This window comes from Ictidomys tridecemlineatus, chromosome 4 (assembly GCF_052094955.1).
Source record: "Ictidomys tridecemlineatus isolate mIctTri1 chromosome 4, mIctTri1.hap1, whole genome shotgun sequence".
Taxonomy (NCBI): Eukaryota; Metazoa; Chordata; class Mammalia; order Rodentia; family Sciuridae; genus Ictidomys; species Ictidomys tridecemlineatus.
The window spans coordinates 136,245,400-136,266,508 of NC_135480.1; the positions used below are offsets into that span (position 1 = coordinate 136,245,400).

The following is a 21,109-nucleotide window of genomic DNA, read 5'->3' on the forward strand; positions in this document are numbered from 1 at the left end:
GTAATAAAGAAGAGAGTCACTTTTACTTAGTTTTGTTAACTATTTAAAATTCTCCTCAGATGATGCACCCTTTTGTCTGCACTGGTGCATTTGGACAGTATTTGTTTCTATAGGATCTCTTGACATGGAGCCCTGCAGTGATGCCTGCCCATGGATGACCTGCCCTTTGGTCAGGGCAGCCAGCCCAGTCAACACACTGTCATTCCTTCTAAGCACCATGACCCGTTCAAAACTAAGAAGTGAAGCATGAAAAAGAAGAGGAAAGGAGAGAGGGAGAACCTAGGAATTAGGCAGATTATGATGGAGAGGATGTGTCTAGAAACTGTGGTCTATCATCTGTCTTCTCTACCAGCCTTGCCTTGGTGAAATATTTGGTTTCTGGATAAAACCTTGGCCCCCTTTATATTCAGGCTGCAGGCTGGAGGTGAGGTAGACATGGATGCTCTTTAATACAACTTTTATTCTGAGTCACCATTCAGATTTTGGTCTTCCTGATAAAGGGACTACTGTGGCAACATAGATGAACCCCATCACACAACTGGGGGAGAAGAGAGAACCAAAATGTAGTGGTCAAAAATGGATCTCCCAGAATGAGTATTTTTCCTGGATAGGCAGGCAAAATGCTGGGAAACCTGTGCTTTCTCCCAGTATTCTGTTGAGTGCCTTCTCTGCCCCATGCAGCCCATGGAATCCAAATGGTGCACACTCTTTAAGATTGAGAAATATTTGGGTTAATTTATTCTGGAATCAGCAGAGGGCAGGTACTGGATGTCAGTACTAAAATTTTTCCCCAGGTATGGTACTGTAGATGGACTGTACAGGGCGTTGTAAAGGACGGCTTTACCCAATGGTTGAAGGTGTGTCCATGGATGGGTGGGGAAGCTGGGTAGTTATCAAACGGTCATTCATTTCTGAGCCAGCTGCTCTGCAGAGCTCTGTCAGGGGCAACGCAATCTCCCACCTATGCTGCATCCGTACTTTCCTTACTTTGTGTTACAAACAAGCTTCATATGTTTTATGCACCTAACTGAAGAGACCTTTGTTACCATTCTAATTTCCATACTTTGTGTATCAAGGTTTTCTTTTTCCTTGGCTCTTAGGCTCAGGCAGGGCAGAATATCATCATTTATTTTCTTTAGTGATAATGAGATTAGTTGGTGTAGGCCAAGCTCAATGTCTTGTCAGAACTGAAAATTAAATTTAGAGAAAACAGAAGAAATAAAAGGAAATAACTAAGGACACCTATCTGTTCTTGTGCAGAAATTATGACCATGCAATTTAAATCATAGTGGATGGACAAGGATGTCTCATTTACAGGCAAAGGTTAGAGATGTGGATCATCTATTCCGAAACATAAATCAATAGCTGTCGTGTTTGGTCCTATACTTACATCTAAATTTTTTCTGCTTATTTCTTTTTCTAAATTATTATCTTTTAATTTCTTGAGAACTGTATTTTTGAAAACTAGACTGTGTACAGATAATTCAAAACACACATGAAATGAATCATGTGAAAAAAGACCATGTTGAAGTGTGTATGCATGGTTTAGCCTCCAGAGGTTCATGTGCTGGAAGTTTGGTCCCCAGTGTGTTGGTGGTGAGGTGGTGGGGCCCAGTGGAAGATAACTAGATCATGGGAGCACCACTCTCATGAATGGATTAATACTAGTCTAATGGGTTGGGTTTTGCAGAAGTGAATTAATTTTTGAGAGAGTAGGTTGTTATAAACCAAGGCCACTTTATATAATTTGTCCTCTCTGCACACACAGTTCATCACTTTCACACATGCTCCCACCAGTGGGATGCCACCCACCATGAGGCTGTCACTAGAGCTGAGCAGATGCTGGTGCCATGTTCTTGAAACTTCAGGAGGGGGAGCTTAATAAACCTCTTTTTTTTTTGGAAAGTATCAGGGATTTTGTTGTAGGATCACTAAACAGATTAAGACAAGTATGGAATGCTCTTTGGCTAAAACATACTCTATCGTTTTCTTGCTGAATAAACTAATTTATAGAACAGGGATTCTCACCTGGAGTCTTGAAATTTCTCAGTTGGGAAGGAGTATCATAAACTTCAAGGATCCAGTCACCAGCAGCTCGTTCTCCCCAGCAGTGAATGGTCATGAACTCCCAGTTTTTAAATCCTTCCATGGAATGATCAAATAGCCTGAAAGAGAACCACAACCACTGTTGTACGCTCTTTCAGATTCAGTGGGAGTACATTGAAGGCCTCATCAATGGTCTTTTTGTATCCATCAGAGTGTTTAGGTAAGGTAAGCATGGAGCTTGACTTTATCTTGGGTCTCACCAACTAGTAGATCCATACGTATATCATTGCTCTACCACAAGCAAACTGACCTGGGACTGGCCATGCAATATCGAACCTCAGGGACAACCATTTGGGAAGCAGGTAAAGCAGGCCAAGGCTCCACCCACAAAACTTCAGTAGAATCACTGAAGATGTGGAGCAACTGGAACTTCTTCACATGCTTGAGGGGAATGTGAAAATGGCACAAAGGATTCGGAAGACAGTTTAAGAGTACTTACAGGGACAAACAGTTACCATAAAACTCAATGATCTCTTTTTCAGATATTCACCAAAGAGAAATGAAGACACATAGGTCCACAAAAAAAATTTCCATGTGGATGTCCACAATTGCCAAATACTGAAAACAACTCAAATGACCATCAACTGGTGAACAAGTAAACAAATTACAGAATATGAATACAATGAAATACTACCCAGTAACAAAAGACTAATGAACCATCAATATATACACCAACATGAATGAATTTAAAAGCATTATGTTAAGTAAAAGAAACCACACACAAAAACTATATACTATATGATTCCATTTATACCAATTTCTAGAAACAGCAAAACTATAAGTAAAAAACAGATGAGTAGTTGCCAGGGACTGGGGAAGGGATATGAGAAGATGCATGGGACAAATTTTGAGGGTGATAGAATTGTTTTATAATTTGAAAGTAATGGTTATATAGCTATTTAGTTTGTCAAGACTCACAGAATTATTTCCTAAAAAGGTGAATTGTATTATATAGAAATTATGGCTCAGTATCAAGACTGCCTGCTACTCTTATCCACTTGAGATAGTCCTGCCTGGAATCCCAGCTAAGAGTCTGCTTTATTGGCCTTTCTAATACATTTTTTTAAGCTCTTAATTCCCTATATGAAATAGCTTTCTGCTTGAAATAGCTAGAATTATTCTGCTTGCTGTGATGGAATCCTGAGGCATACAAAATGTGAAAGAAAATCCTTATCAAGGGTAAAGAGTTGTCAATAATGTGTAAAAACAGGTACAGTGAGAAACAGGCATATTATTTATATAGGTATCTATGCAAATAAATGTGACTACACAAATAACTATCCAAAAGGTGTTAAAGACATCTGTAAAGATGGAACATGCAAGTGGAAAGCAAACGATGGGGCAAGATATAGATGTTTTTTACTGCTTTTCTTTTTTCAGATTATGTACATTTACTGTTTTATTGAAAAAAAATGACAAAGTAAGAATAAGTTGAGGATCAAAGAGGCAAACAGAGAAGGAATATATCTCTAGCACTGTCTTAGGAGCAGTCACGTCCAGTTACTGCTCTTCAGAGGGAATGAGAGCTAAAGGCCATGGAAACTGGATGTTGGTGGCAATCAACTCTTCTTGCTTTAATTTCATGTTCCCCAAGTAAATTGTTACAATTTGACCTTCTATGTAGATCTTCCCTTTGGAAGGAAATATGCTCTTCTTCTTTTTTTTCTTTTAATATTTTTAATTGTAGATGGACACAATGCCTTTATTTTATTTATTTTTATGTGGTGCCTAGGAACCCAGTGCCTCACATGTGCAAGGCAAGCCCTGCAATCCAAGCTCATATATGCTTTTCTTAAACTAAAAAAAAAAAAAAAAAAAAAAAAAAAAAAAACCAACCCCAAAAAACAAAACAAAACTGCTTTAACTTCCTTAAAACTTGGTGTATTAGATATCCGATTTTTAAAAAAGCAATTTGATTAATGTATTTGAGGCTCCCTCTAAAATGTTAGTTGAATTCTGTAGCTGAAGGGTGCAGTAGTACAAATTTGGATGTGCTAGCGGGTGAATAGCTGACACCCTATTCCCTAGAGAAAGACAATAAACAAGAAAACCACCTGCTATGTGTTCCTGAGCCCTTCAAAGAAAGAAAATTAAAATTATTACACAGCTTTCTCAATTGTCTTTGTCAAAAATTCTGGAAAGACTGAATTAAACAAAATTACACAGATCCCTTTCATGGAAAATAATTCAGATCTTTGGAATATGCAAATGTGCTTTGTTTATCTTCTTAATGGAGTTAATGGCAGGCAGTGATTTTCAAATCTAAGAGTAGGCTAATGAAGCCTCGCCTTTTTTTTTTCTTTAGAATATTCGTATGCTATCTGTATAGTTACCTTTTTGAACACAATTGTACAACACATCATTGAGGCCCACAGTGGATCTGGTGGTGTTCCTCTATAATGACAGGGATGTAAATGGTGTCTTCTTATTGTGACTGTTTTACTACCATAATTGGTTCTCCATAGAGTCAGAATGGTATATTTTAGGGAGAATCCATGATCCAGTGCACAACCACAAGAAGACTGTTTTCTTAAGTTTATGGCTTACAAGAGGACTTGGCCAAGAAAAAATTGCTGGGCCATTATGTAATGGACTATATCCATAGACTCCTTCACGGAACACCTAGGATGTGTGTATGCTGGGCACAAGGTAACTCATAGACGGAGGAAGAGGAACTTTCTCCAGGTTGCCTTTCCTGCCAGGTATGTTACTGGGGAAATGTGCTGACATGGAAATGGGTAGAGGCAAAAAACCAATTTGAAGCCACTTCCTTCCTTACCTTCTGCAGCTCTAACTCGCCCTCTAATTCCTTGAGGCCTTGGTGCCATTCGAGGGCAGTGAAGCAATAACTTGTCACATAATACCTCTCCTAGAGTGCTGAACTTAAAAGCAGTTCCCAAACAGTTTAGACAGAACATTTGGCTCATTGCCTCACATCCAAAAACTACAAAGGAGACTCGAGGCTGCCATCACATGAGGGGCAGCCTTGTTTCCACAGCCTCAGCCAACTTCTAATTACTCACGGGTCAATTATTTCACTGCTGGATTAACAGCCCCATGTTTCCTCCTTTCCACCCTTTCTTGTCCACCTTTGAAAACCACTCTCTTGCTACCATTCACTTTCTAATCACATTTGGGACAAAAACTTAAATATAAACAGGGTGCCAAAGAGAAATATTTGCAAATCACAATTCAAATCAGTGTTTCAAAGCTCAAATAGAAATGGGCTTTGTCTACATTTGCCTATGTCTGTGGCTAAGTAGTTTCCCAGCCCCTGGTTGCTTCACTTTACAGACTTGGAATGTTCATCGATTTTGTGTGAATATAAAAGTTGAAGAGAGAAATGAAAATGTAAGCCGAACGTGACCATTACTTTTTGCCAAAAGAGTTGCTGTGGAAAGAAACAGATACGGATTGTTGTGGTGTCAACCTAAGGGACAGTTATATTTCCAGTCTCAGCCTGTCTTTATAGGCACAGATGATTCAAATGGGGATGCATGCTTTCGTATTTTCATTCTGATTTAATATGTGGATTATTCCATATTTGGAGCATTGTACCATTTTAAAAAAATGCATCCTTTGTGTATAATAAAAGGCAATGTAAATTGTAGATTAGCTTGGTGTTGCAAAGAACATATTTGCCCAAAACAATCAAGTGTGAAACTACGGACATCTGTGAAGGAGGTAGTTGTGGGGTCACCCTTTATCAAGTTGATTGCCCAGTTTAAACATCTATACTGTGCCAACAGAGGGGAATCCTGATACATGCCAACATTATTAGTGTTGGTAAAGTATTATTAAATCAGAGGCAGTGTGCTGAAAGTCAGAGTGGATAAACTCCATGTGTGGATTCACTTCTGCTGTAGTGAAATCCAGTTTTGTCAAAGCTGACCTCATAATTATGTGGATAAAACGATATATGTGGCATAGATTACACACTCAGTTATTAAAATGGTGCCCACAGCTCTATCCCTGAGAGCAATTTTCAAATAAGTTGCTTTGAATGAAGCCTGGGAGAAAAGACTTCCATTAAGTGTAGTACATCCTTTTGAGGAATTAACTCACGAAATAACTCATGCAATTACTGTAAGCTTTTTCCCCTTTCACTTACAGAGTTTAGCCAATGTATCAGACTACCAAATTCCTTTATGATGATACGCCAGCTAAATAACAAGGCATTTAAAAATATCAATAGCCATGTGTTACCATATAATTATTTCTAAAATTGTAGGTGGATCTTTATTTTAGAATTACCCACAGCTACTTGAAGAGTATTTCTCACTATGAAATTAGACCAATATCCTCAGAAGATTTCCTTTTTCTATTTTATTTATTTTTTTAATAATTTTTAAATGCCTCATTATAATTGAAAAGGTACAGCAGACTGAATGCCTGAAACATTCATTGGGTTCAACTGTAATTGAGTGTTCGGTTTTCTTTAGATGTTTGGTCTCTGTAATGTTCAGATCATTTGCTTTTGATAGAAGGTATTTAAAATGCACTATTTGTCTTTTCTCTTTCCTAATCTAAATTGCTTATTTAAGAAAGGTTGAAAGAAAGGTACTGGGTGTTCTAGAAGTTTGGAAAATCTGAAATGATGACTATTTATTTTTTGTGTTTCAATATGCATATTATTATCAATCCCACGTGCATTCCTTCTTGTGGGTATATGATATAAATATTGGTCTTCTTGAAGCTTTTTTCCATTTTGTAGTGGATGACTTTTATCTAAGAATCTGTTTTATATTATAGATTCCTTCGTAAATTATTTACACAACATCCAGCAGCATATTACTCACAAGTCTTGTTATGACACAAAAATATCAAGAATATGTGTGTGAAAAAGCTGAGTGAGCTTATATGGGGCCAAGGTGTAATCTATGGACAGGAAGCTTTACTCTCTCCTGGGAGCACATTAGAAACGCAAATCCTGGGAGCTGACCCTAGACCTACAGGATTGGAATCTCAGGGATAGTGAACTGGCCATCTGTGTTTGATAGACCTTTTTACCAGATGCTTTCAGAGGCACTGTGTAAACACTTCTTACTAAGTGCTTACCTTGCTAGGTACTGAGCTAAGTACTTGCTGTCTGTTATCCGGTTTTATGCTTGTACTAACCTCGTGAGGCAGATACTGTTACATCTATTTTATAAATGAGGAAATGCACTTCTCCAAATTTAAACAGAAATTGTTGAAGTCAAGAGTGTTGAACCTCTGTCTAATTCCAAAGACTGTACCTTTTTTTGAATAAAGAAAACAGGTTCTCCTCATGGAGCCTCATTGGAATGTCAAATTTTTAATGTAAAAGTGTAGTTTTTGCTGTAAGTCCTCAGGCACTTACATTCAAGTCAACTATCTGTTCTTGGACATTTGGCTAGGGCAGTGACAACAATGGTTAAAGTATGAATGCTACATTTTAGATGCAGTTAATTATACACATTAGAAAGCAAACTTCTCTCTACTCAAGACTATACTGAGATTACAGATCTGGAAAGGAGGCAAAGTTTCAGCTTTCAGTTGGTGCTCAAAATTTGGAACAGAGTACCATGGAGCTAAGCTGAATCTAAACAGAATGAGTTGAGAGTGGGAGAGATTGAGGCAGAAAAAAAAAAAAGGCAGCTTTTCATAAGTCTAACAAATAGAGTTGATGGAAGAATTTGATGGAGCAAACTTCTGTTTGAAAAATTTTTACAAAAGCAGAATTTGAATGCTGTAGTGTAAAAGCTTCCATTGAAATCTGCTCTTATCTTTCTTTATTTTCTTTTTTTGATTCTAGATATTGAACCAAGGGAAGTTTTTCCACTGAGCTATATCCCTAGCCCCTTTTATTTTGTCTTGCTAAGGGTCTTGCTAAGTTGCTTAGGGCCTTGCTAAATTGCTGAGGCTGGCCTCAAACTTGTGATTCTCTTGCCTCAGCCTCCTAATTCATTGGGATTACATGTGTATACATACCACTGTGCCTGGCTCTAAAGATGTCTTCAAAGGACCAAAACTCCCCTTGCTTCTCCCTGCATGCCTGATCTCGGTGGTCTCCATCAAAATAAACCATTTGCTCTGAATATTCTGTTTGGCTTTTTGTTAAGCAGGGTATAGAGGCCAAGAGGGGGACTGAAAGGGTGGGAAGGCAAGGGGAGAACAAAGGCGAGAGAAGGAACTACCATTTGTCCACACTAGCACTGCTCTGTTGACTCATGGCTCCAACCCACTAAATTATCCATGTGGTTTGCCAGGGAAGGTTGCCTGCTGGGCTAATGGGGCAAGAAGCTCAAGTTGGACTAGATTTCTAAATGCTGCTGAGTGCCTTCCAGTGCTTAGCACCTGCAGACGCTTGGGTAAACATTCTCCCTCCAACAGCTGTTCTCCACGGGAGTTCGGGCAAGTGCCCATCAGCTAAGACAGGGAGCCACTGAGGGGCTCCAGACGGCCCACACAGACGTGTCAAAGTGTTCAGCACTTTGCACAAAACAGACCGTCAAGGAATCGCTGCGGTGAGGGGGTAAACAATTCTGAAAAAAATTCCTCAGTGAAATGTCTAGGAAAATGACCAAGGACCTGTGCAAAGCCAACCCTGAAAAGTGATCAGGTTTTCAGGTCCCCAAAGTAGGCCGCATATTTTGTCAACACCTGACGAGGGGTCTCAGATAACAAGGCATGGAGAGTCTCGGTCATCTCTCCTCCCCGGGTTATACTTAAGGTCTGTCTCTATTCTTTTCATCGCAAACGGGAGATGACCCTGACTGTGCCCCCAGATTCTGGGTCCCAGCTGGCTCCCAGCACCCTTCCTTCTGTAGTTGGCTATGAGTGAACTATAAGGTAGAGGGACTGCTTTGAAAGCCATGGGGAGTTTTCCATGCTGGCTGCCAGGCTACTAAAGCATGCAGTGTGGGGAATTCTAAGTCTGCGAGAAGAGAGTCGCACCTCCTGGAAGGATAAGAGAGAGGTGGGGCGGCTGGTAGAAGTCTAAATCTTCATCTCTAATCATCCTTGCTAGGAGAATTTTTTTTTTTTTTTTTTTTTTTAGTTATAGATGGCACAATACCTTTATCTTGTTTATTTATTTATTTTATGTGGTGCTGAGGCTCGAACCCAGTGCCTCACACATGCTAGGCAAGTGCTCTACCGCTGAGCCACAACCTCAGCCCTGGAAAACTTGGTTTTAAATTTTTGTAATCCCTGCTTTTAACTTGCTTTATATGATTTTCTTAGAAATCTTGACTTCTGTGAAACAAAGATAAGTGTCCAACAAGGAAACCATTTATTGATGTTAGAATTTGGATAAGAGGTGACCCTCTCTTCTATTAATGCAGGAATATTCAGAGATGAAATGATTAGGTATGAGCAGTGTAACCTAATCAGTGCATCCTTCTTTGAATGGACTGACCTCGTAGTAATTGTAGGCAGGTAGGGAGGGGCTGGAGAAGGCGGGTCACTAGGCTCAGCCCTGGTAAAGATTCATTTTCCCTGCAAACTCTCTTCCTCACCACTCTGCTTCTTGGCCACCAAGTGCAGAGCAACTTCCCTCCACCATACCCTTCCACCATGGCCTGACCTTAGGCTCAAAGCAATGGAGTCCAGACCACGGACTGAACGTCTGAAACCACAAGCCAAAACACACGTTTCCTCCTCTAAGTTGTTCTTGTCAGGTATTTTGGTCACAGTGATGCAACAGCTGACTAAAACAATGGCTCTTATGAATAAACTCTGACAAATGAATTCCTTCTAAAACATGACCTAGCCACCTTTCTCCCTGGGGGAGAAGTACTGCCTTGCAGACCAAACCGAAGGACACAGGAGCAAAGCTTGTCTTTCCTCCTCCCGCCCCTCTGTCTCTTTCTGTGCTCCCTGTTCTCAGCTCCCCGTTCTGGGACTGTGCTTTGATTCAGGGCCAAGGTGAGAAGACGCAAGGACTCCTTGCCACTAGGTCAGACGGAGAGGTTTTGACTAGAGATTTCCTCTAATAAAATGAAATCTTCAGAATATGCCAGAAGGAAAGAATGCCAAAAACCTCTGTCTTTCTCTAGCTGCCTGGGTAGGAGGGAGACTGCCAATGTGAAGCACAACAAGAACTGGGGAGCCTGGCCCTGGAAGGGGGCCACTGGTGGCTATGGGACTGGGTGCAGCTGTTTCACATTTAAAAGGGTTGGCTGCCCAGAGCGATCGTTTTGGGGAGCTGTAGGTAGATGAATTCATAACATCCTTTACAATTCTCAGTGCCTGCAGGGCCTCTAATCTCCAATGTTGCTACCTCTTTTTGATGGCTATGTATTTTCAGGGCTAAGTTAAAGGATATACAGAGAGCAGTATGTTAAGATGTTTCCAACTGGGGCACCCTGGGTGCAAACCTTATTCCCAGTGGTCTTAATGGGGGAGACTGAGGTAAACCTGTGAGCACAAGTCACTAATGTCTGAGACGCCTTTCTCTTATCTCTGATGTGAGTCCTGCAGTACTATTGCATTCAGCATTTTGCAAAGCCCAAAGCAGATGTCAGTTGCAGAAGAATGTATGTGAGCCTGAAGCCAGTGACCTTGCAATCCACCACATGCCTGTGATGGAATCCATAGCTGCTCTGCTTGCAAGTTTCCCCACTGATGTCATTTTTTGGGGGAAGCCAACAATGAAAGGCAAAATATGCAGGAAGAGCCCCGAGAGGCAAAAGAGACTGAGTTTCCCAAGCAAACAGCAACAGTGGAGGGACTGTTTTCTATAAGGAAGGGGACTCAAGGCATAAGAGCTACATATGTGAAGCAAACCTTTGCACTTTGTAGTGTTTCACTAGATTACTCAAAGTTAAACGCGGAGGAATAGTCATAAAGCAAAGGGAAAAAACAAACAAACAAACAAACAAAAAATTAAGGCCTTCCCTGGCTTTGGTAACAAGAGCTGGTAAGACCTCCATTAATCACGGAATTGCTTGCTGGAAAGAAGCATCAGGCAGGTAGTGGCAATTACCTGGCAGGCAGCAGCTGAGACCTCTGTCTACACTGGGAGGAGGGCATGGAGGAAGTGCTCCAGGAGCTGATGCCAAGGAAACCTGACGTTCCTTGCACCTGCGTACTTACCCTGGCAAAGCTGCACCTCATATGAAAAGTATTAAGACCAGGTTTCACCATGTCCTAATGGAAGATGTTAATTTTGAAAGAAGAAAACAGCAAGTTCAAGCACAGAAATAAAACCTCACTTGATGATTTCAGAGTCTGTATGCCTAGTCTCTCACCTAGAAATGCTATTGCTCTTTTTCTCACTTCTTGCCGTGAATGAAATTTGAGGATTTTTAAAATGCAAATCCTCATTCGGTTCTACAAACTTGTATTGACCCTGGCCTCTCAGCTCCGCTGGCTCATTGTTAGTGTCCTCACGAAGATCACCATTGACATGACACTTGGAGTGTGGGTAGGTGGTTGAACTTACATAAAAGGTCCACTTTCATTATTTGGACTGTATATGCTACTGAGAGAAAGGGGTTTTCTCCCATTAAATGTTCCTCTGGGAAAAAACAAACAAAAAATCAAATTAAAGAAGCTTCTAGGCATTTTGGAAATGAGATTAAGGCCTGAAAGACACACTGACATCTCCCCTGTCTAATTCCAACGGTGACAACACCCTTCCAGGCTTCCAACCACTCCAAACGTCAACAGAGAGAGAAAATAAAAAGCTGTACTAGAACATTCTGGTCTTATTCCTTCTGCAGGACCAGCCTACATACAATATAGTTACCTACCTGTGTGGTAAAATGTTCAGGAGGGAACGGCGAGAAGGAAAGAGGATAAAAAGACAAGCTGTGTACCCTCTAAGGCAAAAAAGACCGAAGGGTCAACCTTAAAAACGGGGATATGCAAATTACAGGCCTCAGGTCAAATGTGACCTACTGTCTGTTTGTAAATAAAGTTTTATTGGAACAGTCATCAACCATTTGTTTCTATGGTCTATGGTGGTTTTGTACTCTAATGGCAGAGTTGAGTCACTGGGATATAGACATGACCTACAAAATCTCAAAATATTTACTATCTGGCCCTTTGCAGAAAAACGTTTCAACATCTGCTTTAGAAAATAGAATTTCCTTTAACTTAGGAAAGTTAGTGCTTGGGCAAGCAAATTCAGTTAATCTGTAACAAATGTCAGGAGACAATGGAAGGCATCTTGGAGCTCTGCAATTCTTTTATAGGGCAAAAAGCAAGTGGTCTTCGATTTTTCTGCAGTGTTTTTTTTTTGTTTGTTTGTTGGTTTTTTAAATTATCCAACTACTAAATGCCATACTTTCCCTTGTTTATAGTTGTTAGGCAGTTTCCCACTCTGATTTATGAGCATGAGATCATGACAGCTAGTGGCTCCTCAGTTGGCTCTCGGGGTAGGAGTAAGTAGCAGTGGTCCCTTTCTGTTGTTAAGGACAGCTCAGCATTGCTGTGACCCCCACAATAGCAGGCAGAGGTTATCACTGTACCTGTTGGCCAGAAGCTGGGATCTGGTTCCTGAAGGCGAGGTCAGGTAGATGGCCAGGTCGCCCCTCCGGGGGTGAGTGATAGTGATGCGCACAACTACGTGCTCCAGGTAGTTGACGTGGTGGTTGGGGTTGTCAGAGCAGCCTGAGGCTTTGTAGATGGAGCGCACTGCACTGTTGGGGCGAATTGTTCTGCGAGAGAGAGAGAGAGAGAGAGAGAGAGAGAGAGAGAGAAAGAGGAAGAGAGATAAAAGAGTGTTTTGAGCAAACTATGCAGCAGCACTCAGCAGAGTGACCCTGGAAGGTTGGAATGAGTGTTAAGTATGGTAAGGCAAGCAGCTGCCCACTGGTTATTAAAGGATCATAGTGCTAACACCCAAATGGGTGGCCACATATAGGGTTAGTGACTGTCTTCATACAGGAAGTGGGCATCCAACATAAGTGTGCATTGGAATCCCCTTGCTAAAACACAGATGGCTGGGCCGCAGTCCCAGAGAGGCTGATTGAGTAGGTCTGGGTGGGTCCCAGGAAGTTTCATCTCTAACTTAGAGTTTCCTGGGAGACAGTGATGCTGCTGATCTACGGAATGCGCTTTGAGAATAACTGCATTGCAGTAGAGAGGAGGCTGGGGAATGAGCAACGCCTTGCTTCACATTCCTGGTCTACAGACTCCTTGGCTATAACCCCGGGCGTGCTCTTTCCTCTCACAAGGTCCTCCCTTCCTCTCTAGTGTCCTCCCGTGCCACTGTCCCCTGAACACTGGGGTCCAACTACACTGGCATCCGTTTAACTTCTGGGATAATCCAAGTTTCTCATCTTGAGGAATTTGCACACACTACTTTGCCTGAAGTACTATTTATCACATATCCAGTGGTTGCTCTTCTTCCTCCTTCAATGTCAAAGCTTAAATTTCACCTCTCTGAGACCTTCATTGAACCACAGGCGAAATTTGTTCCCTATCTTTAATTTCCTATCTTTTATAATTTTCAGAATTAGCTTGTAATTTGTCATCATACTACTTATTACAGCCTTCTAGCATTTTTGTTTGACTCCCTCTCTAGACTCTAAGCCTCATAACGGCAGGGAACATTTCTTATTTCTCCTTTTCCTCCCTAGTATTTTAGCTCCCTTTCCTCCCTAGTATTTAAGTACAAGAGAAGTAGTTGCTTAGTTGATGAATATGTTTGTGAATGAATGAACAAATATTTTATTTTATCCCATTGTCTCATTTGTCAAATAGAAATTAGAAAGTTAAATTTTTTCTTTCTTTTTTTCAAAATATCTTTATTTTATTCATTTATTTTTATGTGGCACTGAGGATTGAATACAGTGCCTCACACGTACCAGGCAAGTACTCTATCACCAAGCTACAACTCCAGCCTCCTTCTTTTCTTTTTTTCTTTTTTCTTTTGGAGACAGGGTCTCACAAAGCTGTCCAGGCTGGCCTCTATCTAGTGATCCTCCTGCCACTGCCTCCTGAGTAGCTAGAATTATAGGTGTGCGCCACCAGGCCTGATTTGTTAGGAAGTTTTAAGTAGAAAACATGCACAAAGTTTCTAGCTCTTGGCTTGGTACATAAGTGTTGAATACTGATTAATTTTTAACTCCTTTGTTTTTTCTTCCTCTCATTCTTTGCCCGAGAGAGTCCATTTTTTTTTCTGCTTCCTAAAAAAATTTTCTCAAGTTTTATAGTGACTCGAGTTTCATCATGAACCAGGTTTAGAATTTTTTTTTTTTTTTTCAGAAAGAAAAGTCTCTAAGAAGATAGCCAAGAACAAATACTAAGCAGGCCACTGAGAGGAAATTCTCTTCCTTGGATTTTTTACCCATGGGAGCCACTCCACACAATTGTTTGGTAAATGCTGTCCACATAGCTCTGAGTTTGCAGCTAACATTGGGGAATAGGCCCTACAGTTGCTAGTAAGTTGCAATCTCATTTGCTTTGCACCACTCTCTGGATAACTGCATGCATGTGCTTTAGTTTCCAGAACATTCAATAATTTTATTTTTTAAGTATCCCAACTTCTTGCACCATCAAATAGAGATACTGACAGGGTAGAAAGCTTTGGAAAGCCCACCAGGAAGGGGCTCTCCAAATCCCCTTTGAAAGGATTCTTTCCTTTTAAGGATCCTGGATTATGCTAATGAACATTGAAGAGCTTAGAATCCTAGCCATTCTATCACAGTTTTATAATTTCATCAGAAACAAACTACAGAAGCTTTTAGCTCCCACATGTGACAGGAGGACATGCGCTAGCCTCTGTCCTTTGGGGGCATTGTCATGTGGTCAGCGGGCAGCACACATTACTTGATTTGCCGGTCTGTGCTCTCCACACACATGTGTTGCTGGGGAACAGTGGTCCACTTCTCTGCCTCCATCACCATGGCTTCCGCATCCATCAGTCCGAATCCATAGAGATGACTCACTGCAGAAGGCAAGAGGCTGGTCAGCTTTGCTGTGGTTAGTAGCAACCTATACTACACAGGCTGAGTTACCATGTCACTCAGCTGAGACCTCAGACACACAACAGTGGGCTCTTAGCTAACTTCCTAGCAAAGATTTGAAAATAAAACAAATAAATAAGATGAAAGTGTATTATTCATCAACTATTAATAATATGACTATCCTTTATACATTATTATTACATGTTGAATGCTTGTCCATATTCTTACATTTGAGCCTCCCTACAATCTTAAGATGTTAGTGAGATTATTGTCATCATTCATGGAGGAGAGAACTTGAGGAATGGAGGGAAACCTGGCCAAGACTGACTAGCCTGTCCGTGGTCAAGCTGGATTCTAACCCACCTTGTTTCCTTCAGGGACCTGTTGTTAATCATTTGTATTTAAAAATGATGACATTATTGATTTTGTGAGGTAAAATAATTAATAGGTGTAAAGAAAATCATAGATAATTTCTGAGCAAGCAGAACTCAACATGCAAGAAATATCATTTTTTTCTGACATATCTAGTAATTTGGTAAAGTACCCCAGAAGACATAAATTATGATCTTTCTCCTAGCATATAAAAATTTATTAAACTATATGCATAGATACTTGGAGGCCTCTAGACCTTTGTGCTAGTTTCTTGTCTTTGAATCTGTTCTCAATTAGAATCCCTATTGATCTAAAGCTGAATTTGATGTAACTGGCTCAGAAATATCAATTAAGTAGAGGAATATTTAAATGATAGAGTAAACTACACATGCATTTCTTTTTGAAAATACCTTAAAATCACATCTGAATGTTTAACATTTTCACTTTGTATTGAACTCTTCTATCTTTATATTCAACAGGAAGACATTTCTATCAGAGTTTGGTTAAAAGTTTTCATTATGACATTAATTGCTTTATGCAAAAAATTTTTTATAGCTTCCCGTGCTTATAGATCATTTAAGTACATCAGCTTGAAATTCATGATGTCCTCTGACATAGTCCCATTCTCCTTTCAAAACAGTCTCCTCATCAAACCCTTTGTATTTGTAAAGCTACTCTTACAGGTTCTAGTCAAAGTTGGATCTTTCTGCTGCGCTGCTTTTGCTCATGATGAGCCTTTGGCTTGAAATTCCCTTCATTCCTACTTTCTGTAGACTCAAAGTTCCTAAAGCTCTTGCTGATATATCTTGTTCTTCCTGAAGTATTTTCTGAACAATAAGAAGTCAAAGCTTTTATTGAAATTCAAACATATGTGAAGATTAACTTTTCTCCTTTATATTCTATAAGTATTTAATTCATCAATCCATCTGTCTTTCTGTTTTCCATCTGCCTGCCTGCCCATCCATCCATCCATCCATCCATCCATCCATCCATCCATCCATCCATCCACCCATCCATCCATCCATCCATCCATCCTCCCTCCAGTGCCTTCTGTGTACCACTCACTGTATTAGGCCCTGCACTTTCTAATCTGTGCCATGGATGGACTTGTTAATTAACTGTCAGTACATGTCCTTTTATTCTTACTACATTTTAAACTGCGTGATGGTAGGAACTGGCTCTTACATTTTCTTATAGGTTTCTTGGGAACTTTTGCAGAATTTTATGCACATGGGAACACATATAAATTAGAGCACATAAAAAAAAGAAAACTGTGCCAGGATTCAGAAGTAGCTCTATTTATGTTATTTGATAATCACACAATTCTTAGCAAACAAAACACCTAATCCACAGTTTCCTTATTTTGCAATATTTTAGTCTGTCCTGTCACCATCACTAAGTTCATAAAGTACTGTTATATGTCCCATGTGAGAAAATCTTCTAAAAACTATGTAAATGCAAGGGCTCAATATTTTTGCCATCAGGTACTTAGATAGGCTATACTCAACAAAAAATAACAAGCCTGCTGTGCTGGGGCAAGGACACACATAGGATTTTTATGATGTAGTTTTACATCTTTTATTAACCATGATTTTAAAAAGCAATGCATATTCATTCTAAAAAATCTTAACTATATCCAGAGAAGAATAAAGAAAATAGAAATTATTAATCAATAAACTCATCAAAAGATGGTAATGGCTATGAACAATTCTGTATATGTCATTATAGTTACTTAACATCATGTAAATTTTTTAAAAAAAGGGACAGAGGGACTCATGTGATACAGAAGAAACATGATTCTAGAGGAATGTCAAGTTCAGGCTTGTGGGAAGAAAGAATAGAGGGAGGTGGAGAATGGATATCCAGACAGAGAGTTGACATTGACCTACTTTTCAAGTCATGAAGAACAGAAGATAGGAGTTCAAAGCCTCTCGACATATACAAATGTTACGGAAATAGAAATATTGGTTATCTTGATTTCATACATGTATGAAAATGTCATACTCATAAATATTTGCAAGTATTGCCTGTTAATTAACAAGTAAAAGCACTTTTTAAAAAGAAAACTAATAGTTTCAGTTTAAGGAAACACAACTGAGGAGATGTTTTGTTAAAGCTCAAGTGACTCAGATATTCTCAGTCATCACATAGCCATAGCCTACATCATCTCATCATGCATATTACAATTATTTTCTTTCCTTGGGGATATTAAAAATTTTAATAAATATATTATGCTGGGCTTTCCACCTCGATTCAGTATTCAAATATCCCCCATGCTAATGTCAAGTGGTTTTAAAGCAGCATAGCTCATCATCTTATCTCAGTTTAGGAGAATAAGATTAAAGATCTGATTGGGGGGTTTGGAGAAGGGGGTGGAGTAAGGGAGGTCAAGAGCTCTGGGCAGTCAGTGCAATCCTGGGGCAGCCCCCACTGAGCACCTGAGCCCCACCTCAGCTCTGCTGGCTCCTCCTGCTCTTCCCCGCCCTAATAACTATCCACGCAACAACCATGATGACATAAATTAGCAAAAAGAGTCATCAAATACCACCAGCACTTCATGCCTGTTAAGCAACCACTTGAATCAAGTAGGAAAGCACCTTGAGTCTTTATGAGGGCCATAAATTTGTTTCCTTTTCCCATCCAATTTCTACCTTCCAGGGACAAATCCTGCTCATGAAACACTCAAAATAGATGTTTAGAAAAGAGGCTGCTACAGTTAAACTACAGATTGTCAGGTCAACAGGAAAAACGTTATACTGATATGATATTAATAAATGAGGAAATTGGACTAGATCGGTGAAGGTCAACTGGGTCAGTAACAGAAATTTTCTGTTATTTTGATGTACTCAAAATTGTGTGTCTGTCCATAATCAAGATACATAGTGCAAGAAAAACATCTTTGCCTTTTCAGCTGACAATACATCAAATATATGAATTCAAATTAGAAGTTATTTATTTTGTTGGAAAATACTAATGAGAAAATAATTATATAATGAATATTGTTGGGCAGATAAGCTCATTCAAAATGTGATATCAATACCCCTATATATTAGTAACCATTAAACAGCTTGGAAGTACTAATCATTTTTTATATAGTATAAAATATCCACCCACTAAAATGACCTATTAAAGACAGAAATTCTGATTTAATTTTTTTCCATTTGAGTCAAGTCTGTCTTGCCTGTCCCAGGACACCATGAAGAGTCACAGGGCTCAAGGTATGATTTCTCTCCAGGGGTGCAGAGCTTGGCTTGGGGGACTGCTTCCATAAATATTTGTGAAATGAGTGAAATGAAACTGAGAGAAGAAACTTTAATTAATTGACAAAGTAGCACAAAGTGTGTACTAAAGAATTGTAAAGGAAAGTAGGAGGTCTGTTCTTTTTTTACTGACTTCTGTAAAATCATCATAACAGTTGAAATTTATTCAAGTAGAGAGCCAATATTCATATTTCATAAATATATAATGATGGAAAATATACCATAAACAAGTAGTTGAGATATGGCCATAAAAAAGAGTCTTATTTATGCACATTTCTTATGCCATGTTCAGAACAAAACCTGAGCCTTGAAATAATTTTTTGATGATGAAGCAGAATCCATTCTACGCAAGCACTGGGCAAATGCAAAATTCTATGAAATTGGAGTGCTGTTAACATTGACAGGAACAGGGATCCTGACTGGTTCTAGCAGAATCTACTACTCCTGTGAGTGGGGGCAGCAAACATTATTTCTGATTTAACATTAGGTAAGACTAAAAAAATCAAATATTGGAAAGTTACTAAGAGAATGAGGAATATGCATAAGATCTCGTAGCAAAATTATTTATGCCTGTTTTAGAAAGTGAATTTATTTCTTGTTGAATGATACAGCTCTGCTTCAATAAAGGGACTTGAGAAACTGCATCTCATTATATATTTTTCTTTAGGGTTACAAGGCTGTGTATTTCATGATACATATAAGACAGCAATTGAGACCCCATAAATAGGCTCCTTTATGCAGATGAGTTCAGGAAAATGGTTTTGTCTTATGGCAAAGAAGATAGTTAGTTTCTATTCACAGTTATCCAAAGGCTTCCTTGCTTGAAGTCAGATGAACAAAAGAACTCAGGAAAATAGGTAATATTCTCTGGGAAGTAGCTTTTCTTTTTCTGATAAGACCAGAAGTGCTGAGAGAAGCTGGTCATTAGGTACACAAGTAAGTAACTGCATAGTTTGAAAGCAGATATAGTCAACTCAAGAAATAACTTTAGCTAGGAGGCCTTAAAACTCCATTCTAAAGAAAAGGTAGGAAACTCCATAGGAAAAAAAGAAGCTTCTGAGCAACAGAAACTATAACAAGGGAAATCTGGTACACTTTTATCTCTTCTAGTGGATTGTTCTTATTGGAGCCAGCTACTTGAAATACTGCTGCTGTTAAATATTACACAGAATGGATGTATCATGGTGAATTTGACTATTAGTAAAGCACTTATATATAATTTTTAAAAGTTGATTGGCTCAAGTAAAAGTTTTTCGTTTGGTAAGTTTTTGAGCTTTCTGAAGTGAAGTGTTTTTTTTTTTTTCTGCTGCCACTGTGTCAAACTCAGACACAACAATTTACAGTATGCAAAAAAGGGTAAATACCCAACAACAGAAGCTCTACACAAGGAGCCCAGGAGAAATTTAAAATACTACAAAAAAGGGAAAAATATCCAACGAGGTGACAACTGTCCTTTACTGAATATTTATAGAAAATTCTAGCCAGTATCTTCTGCTGAGGAAATCATTCCTGAGGAATAGGGGAACTAAGTGACAGGTTTACACAAGACTGTCCGTAATTGAAAACTCAAAGTCCTGTATCCTAGGAAACCCTCCATTCCTGGATAAACCAGGAGATCATAATGTGATGCTACTATGGAATGGCACAGAATTACCACGTCTCTCAACATCAATATTCCAGTAACTAAAAGGTAGACAGAAATCCTGAGGCTATATTTTTATTTGTTAAAATGCATACAATCACTGATGCCAAAAACTTGGCTAACAAATTAGGGTCAATACTTGACTGTTTAAAAGTGTTCATTTCAATGTACTTCACTGATACAGAATGAGCATCCCTGAAATCCAAAATCTAAAATGCTTCAAAGTCTGAAACATCATAAGTGGAAAATTCCACATCTGACCTCATGTGACAGGTTGCCATCAAATGCAGAGGCACTAAAAATACCACGTAAAATTACCTCTAGGGCATGTATATAAAGCATTTAGGAAGTACGAATGAATTTCCTGTTTAGACTGGGTTCCACTCTCAGTATACCTGATTTTACACACACACACACACACACATACACACACACACACACACACACACACACACACACACACACGCTCGCGCGCTAAAATCCAAAAGAAAAAGATCAGAAATACAAAACACTCCTAGTCTCAAGCAATTTGGATAAGGTATAGTCAACCTTATGAGCTAATAATTGATACGATTAGTTATTATATTACTTAGTTGGGTTGTGAAGCATCTACTCTGTATTCAACCCCATGCTGAGGTCCAAAGAAACAGAAAATGAGTTGTGTTTCTAGTCAACTAAGGGGTGAGACAATAATAACTTTATGATATAATGAAAAACAATTAAAAGCACCAAACTGTGTAATTACTGTACATATAAAAAGCACTTTAAAAGGGTAAGAAATCAGTAAGAAGAATGGACTTGAAGAAACTTACTAGAACCTGGTGTGTCAGCTGTGATGTCAGCTGAGA

At 39.3% G+C, this 21,109-nt stretch overlaps 1 protein-coding gene across 6 annotated transcripts in view; it reads right to left on the reverse strand.

The window, feature by feature from the left end:
• Pcsk5 (proprotein convertase subtilisin/kexin type 5) overlaps positions 1-21,109 on the reverse strand; it is a 432,587-nt gene that overhangs the window by 165,686 nt on the left and 245,792 nt on the right. For 5 of the 6 annotated variants that reach the window (XM_078047476.1, XM_078047475.1, XM_005324113.5 and 2 more), the window contains exons 11-13: positions 14,851-14,968; positions 12,546-12,734; positions 2,029-2,165 (exon numbers count right to left, since the gene is read on the reverse strand). In XM_078047476.1, coding sequence (XP_077903602.1) covers positions 2,029-2,165; positions 12,546-12,734; positions 14,851-14,968 — 444 coding nt within the window. Of the gene's footprint in view, positions 1,188-2,028; positions 2,166-12,545; positions 12,735-14,850; positions 14,969-21,109 lie in introns of all 6 variants that reach the window. The other variant, XM_078047479.1, reaches the window with a different exon arrangement.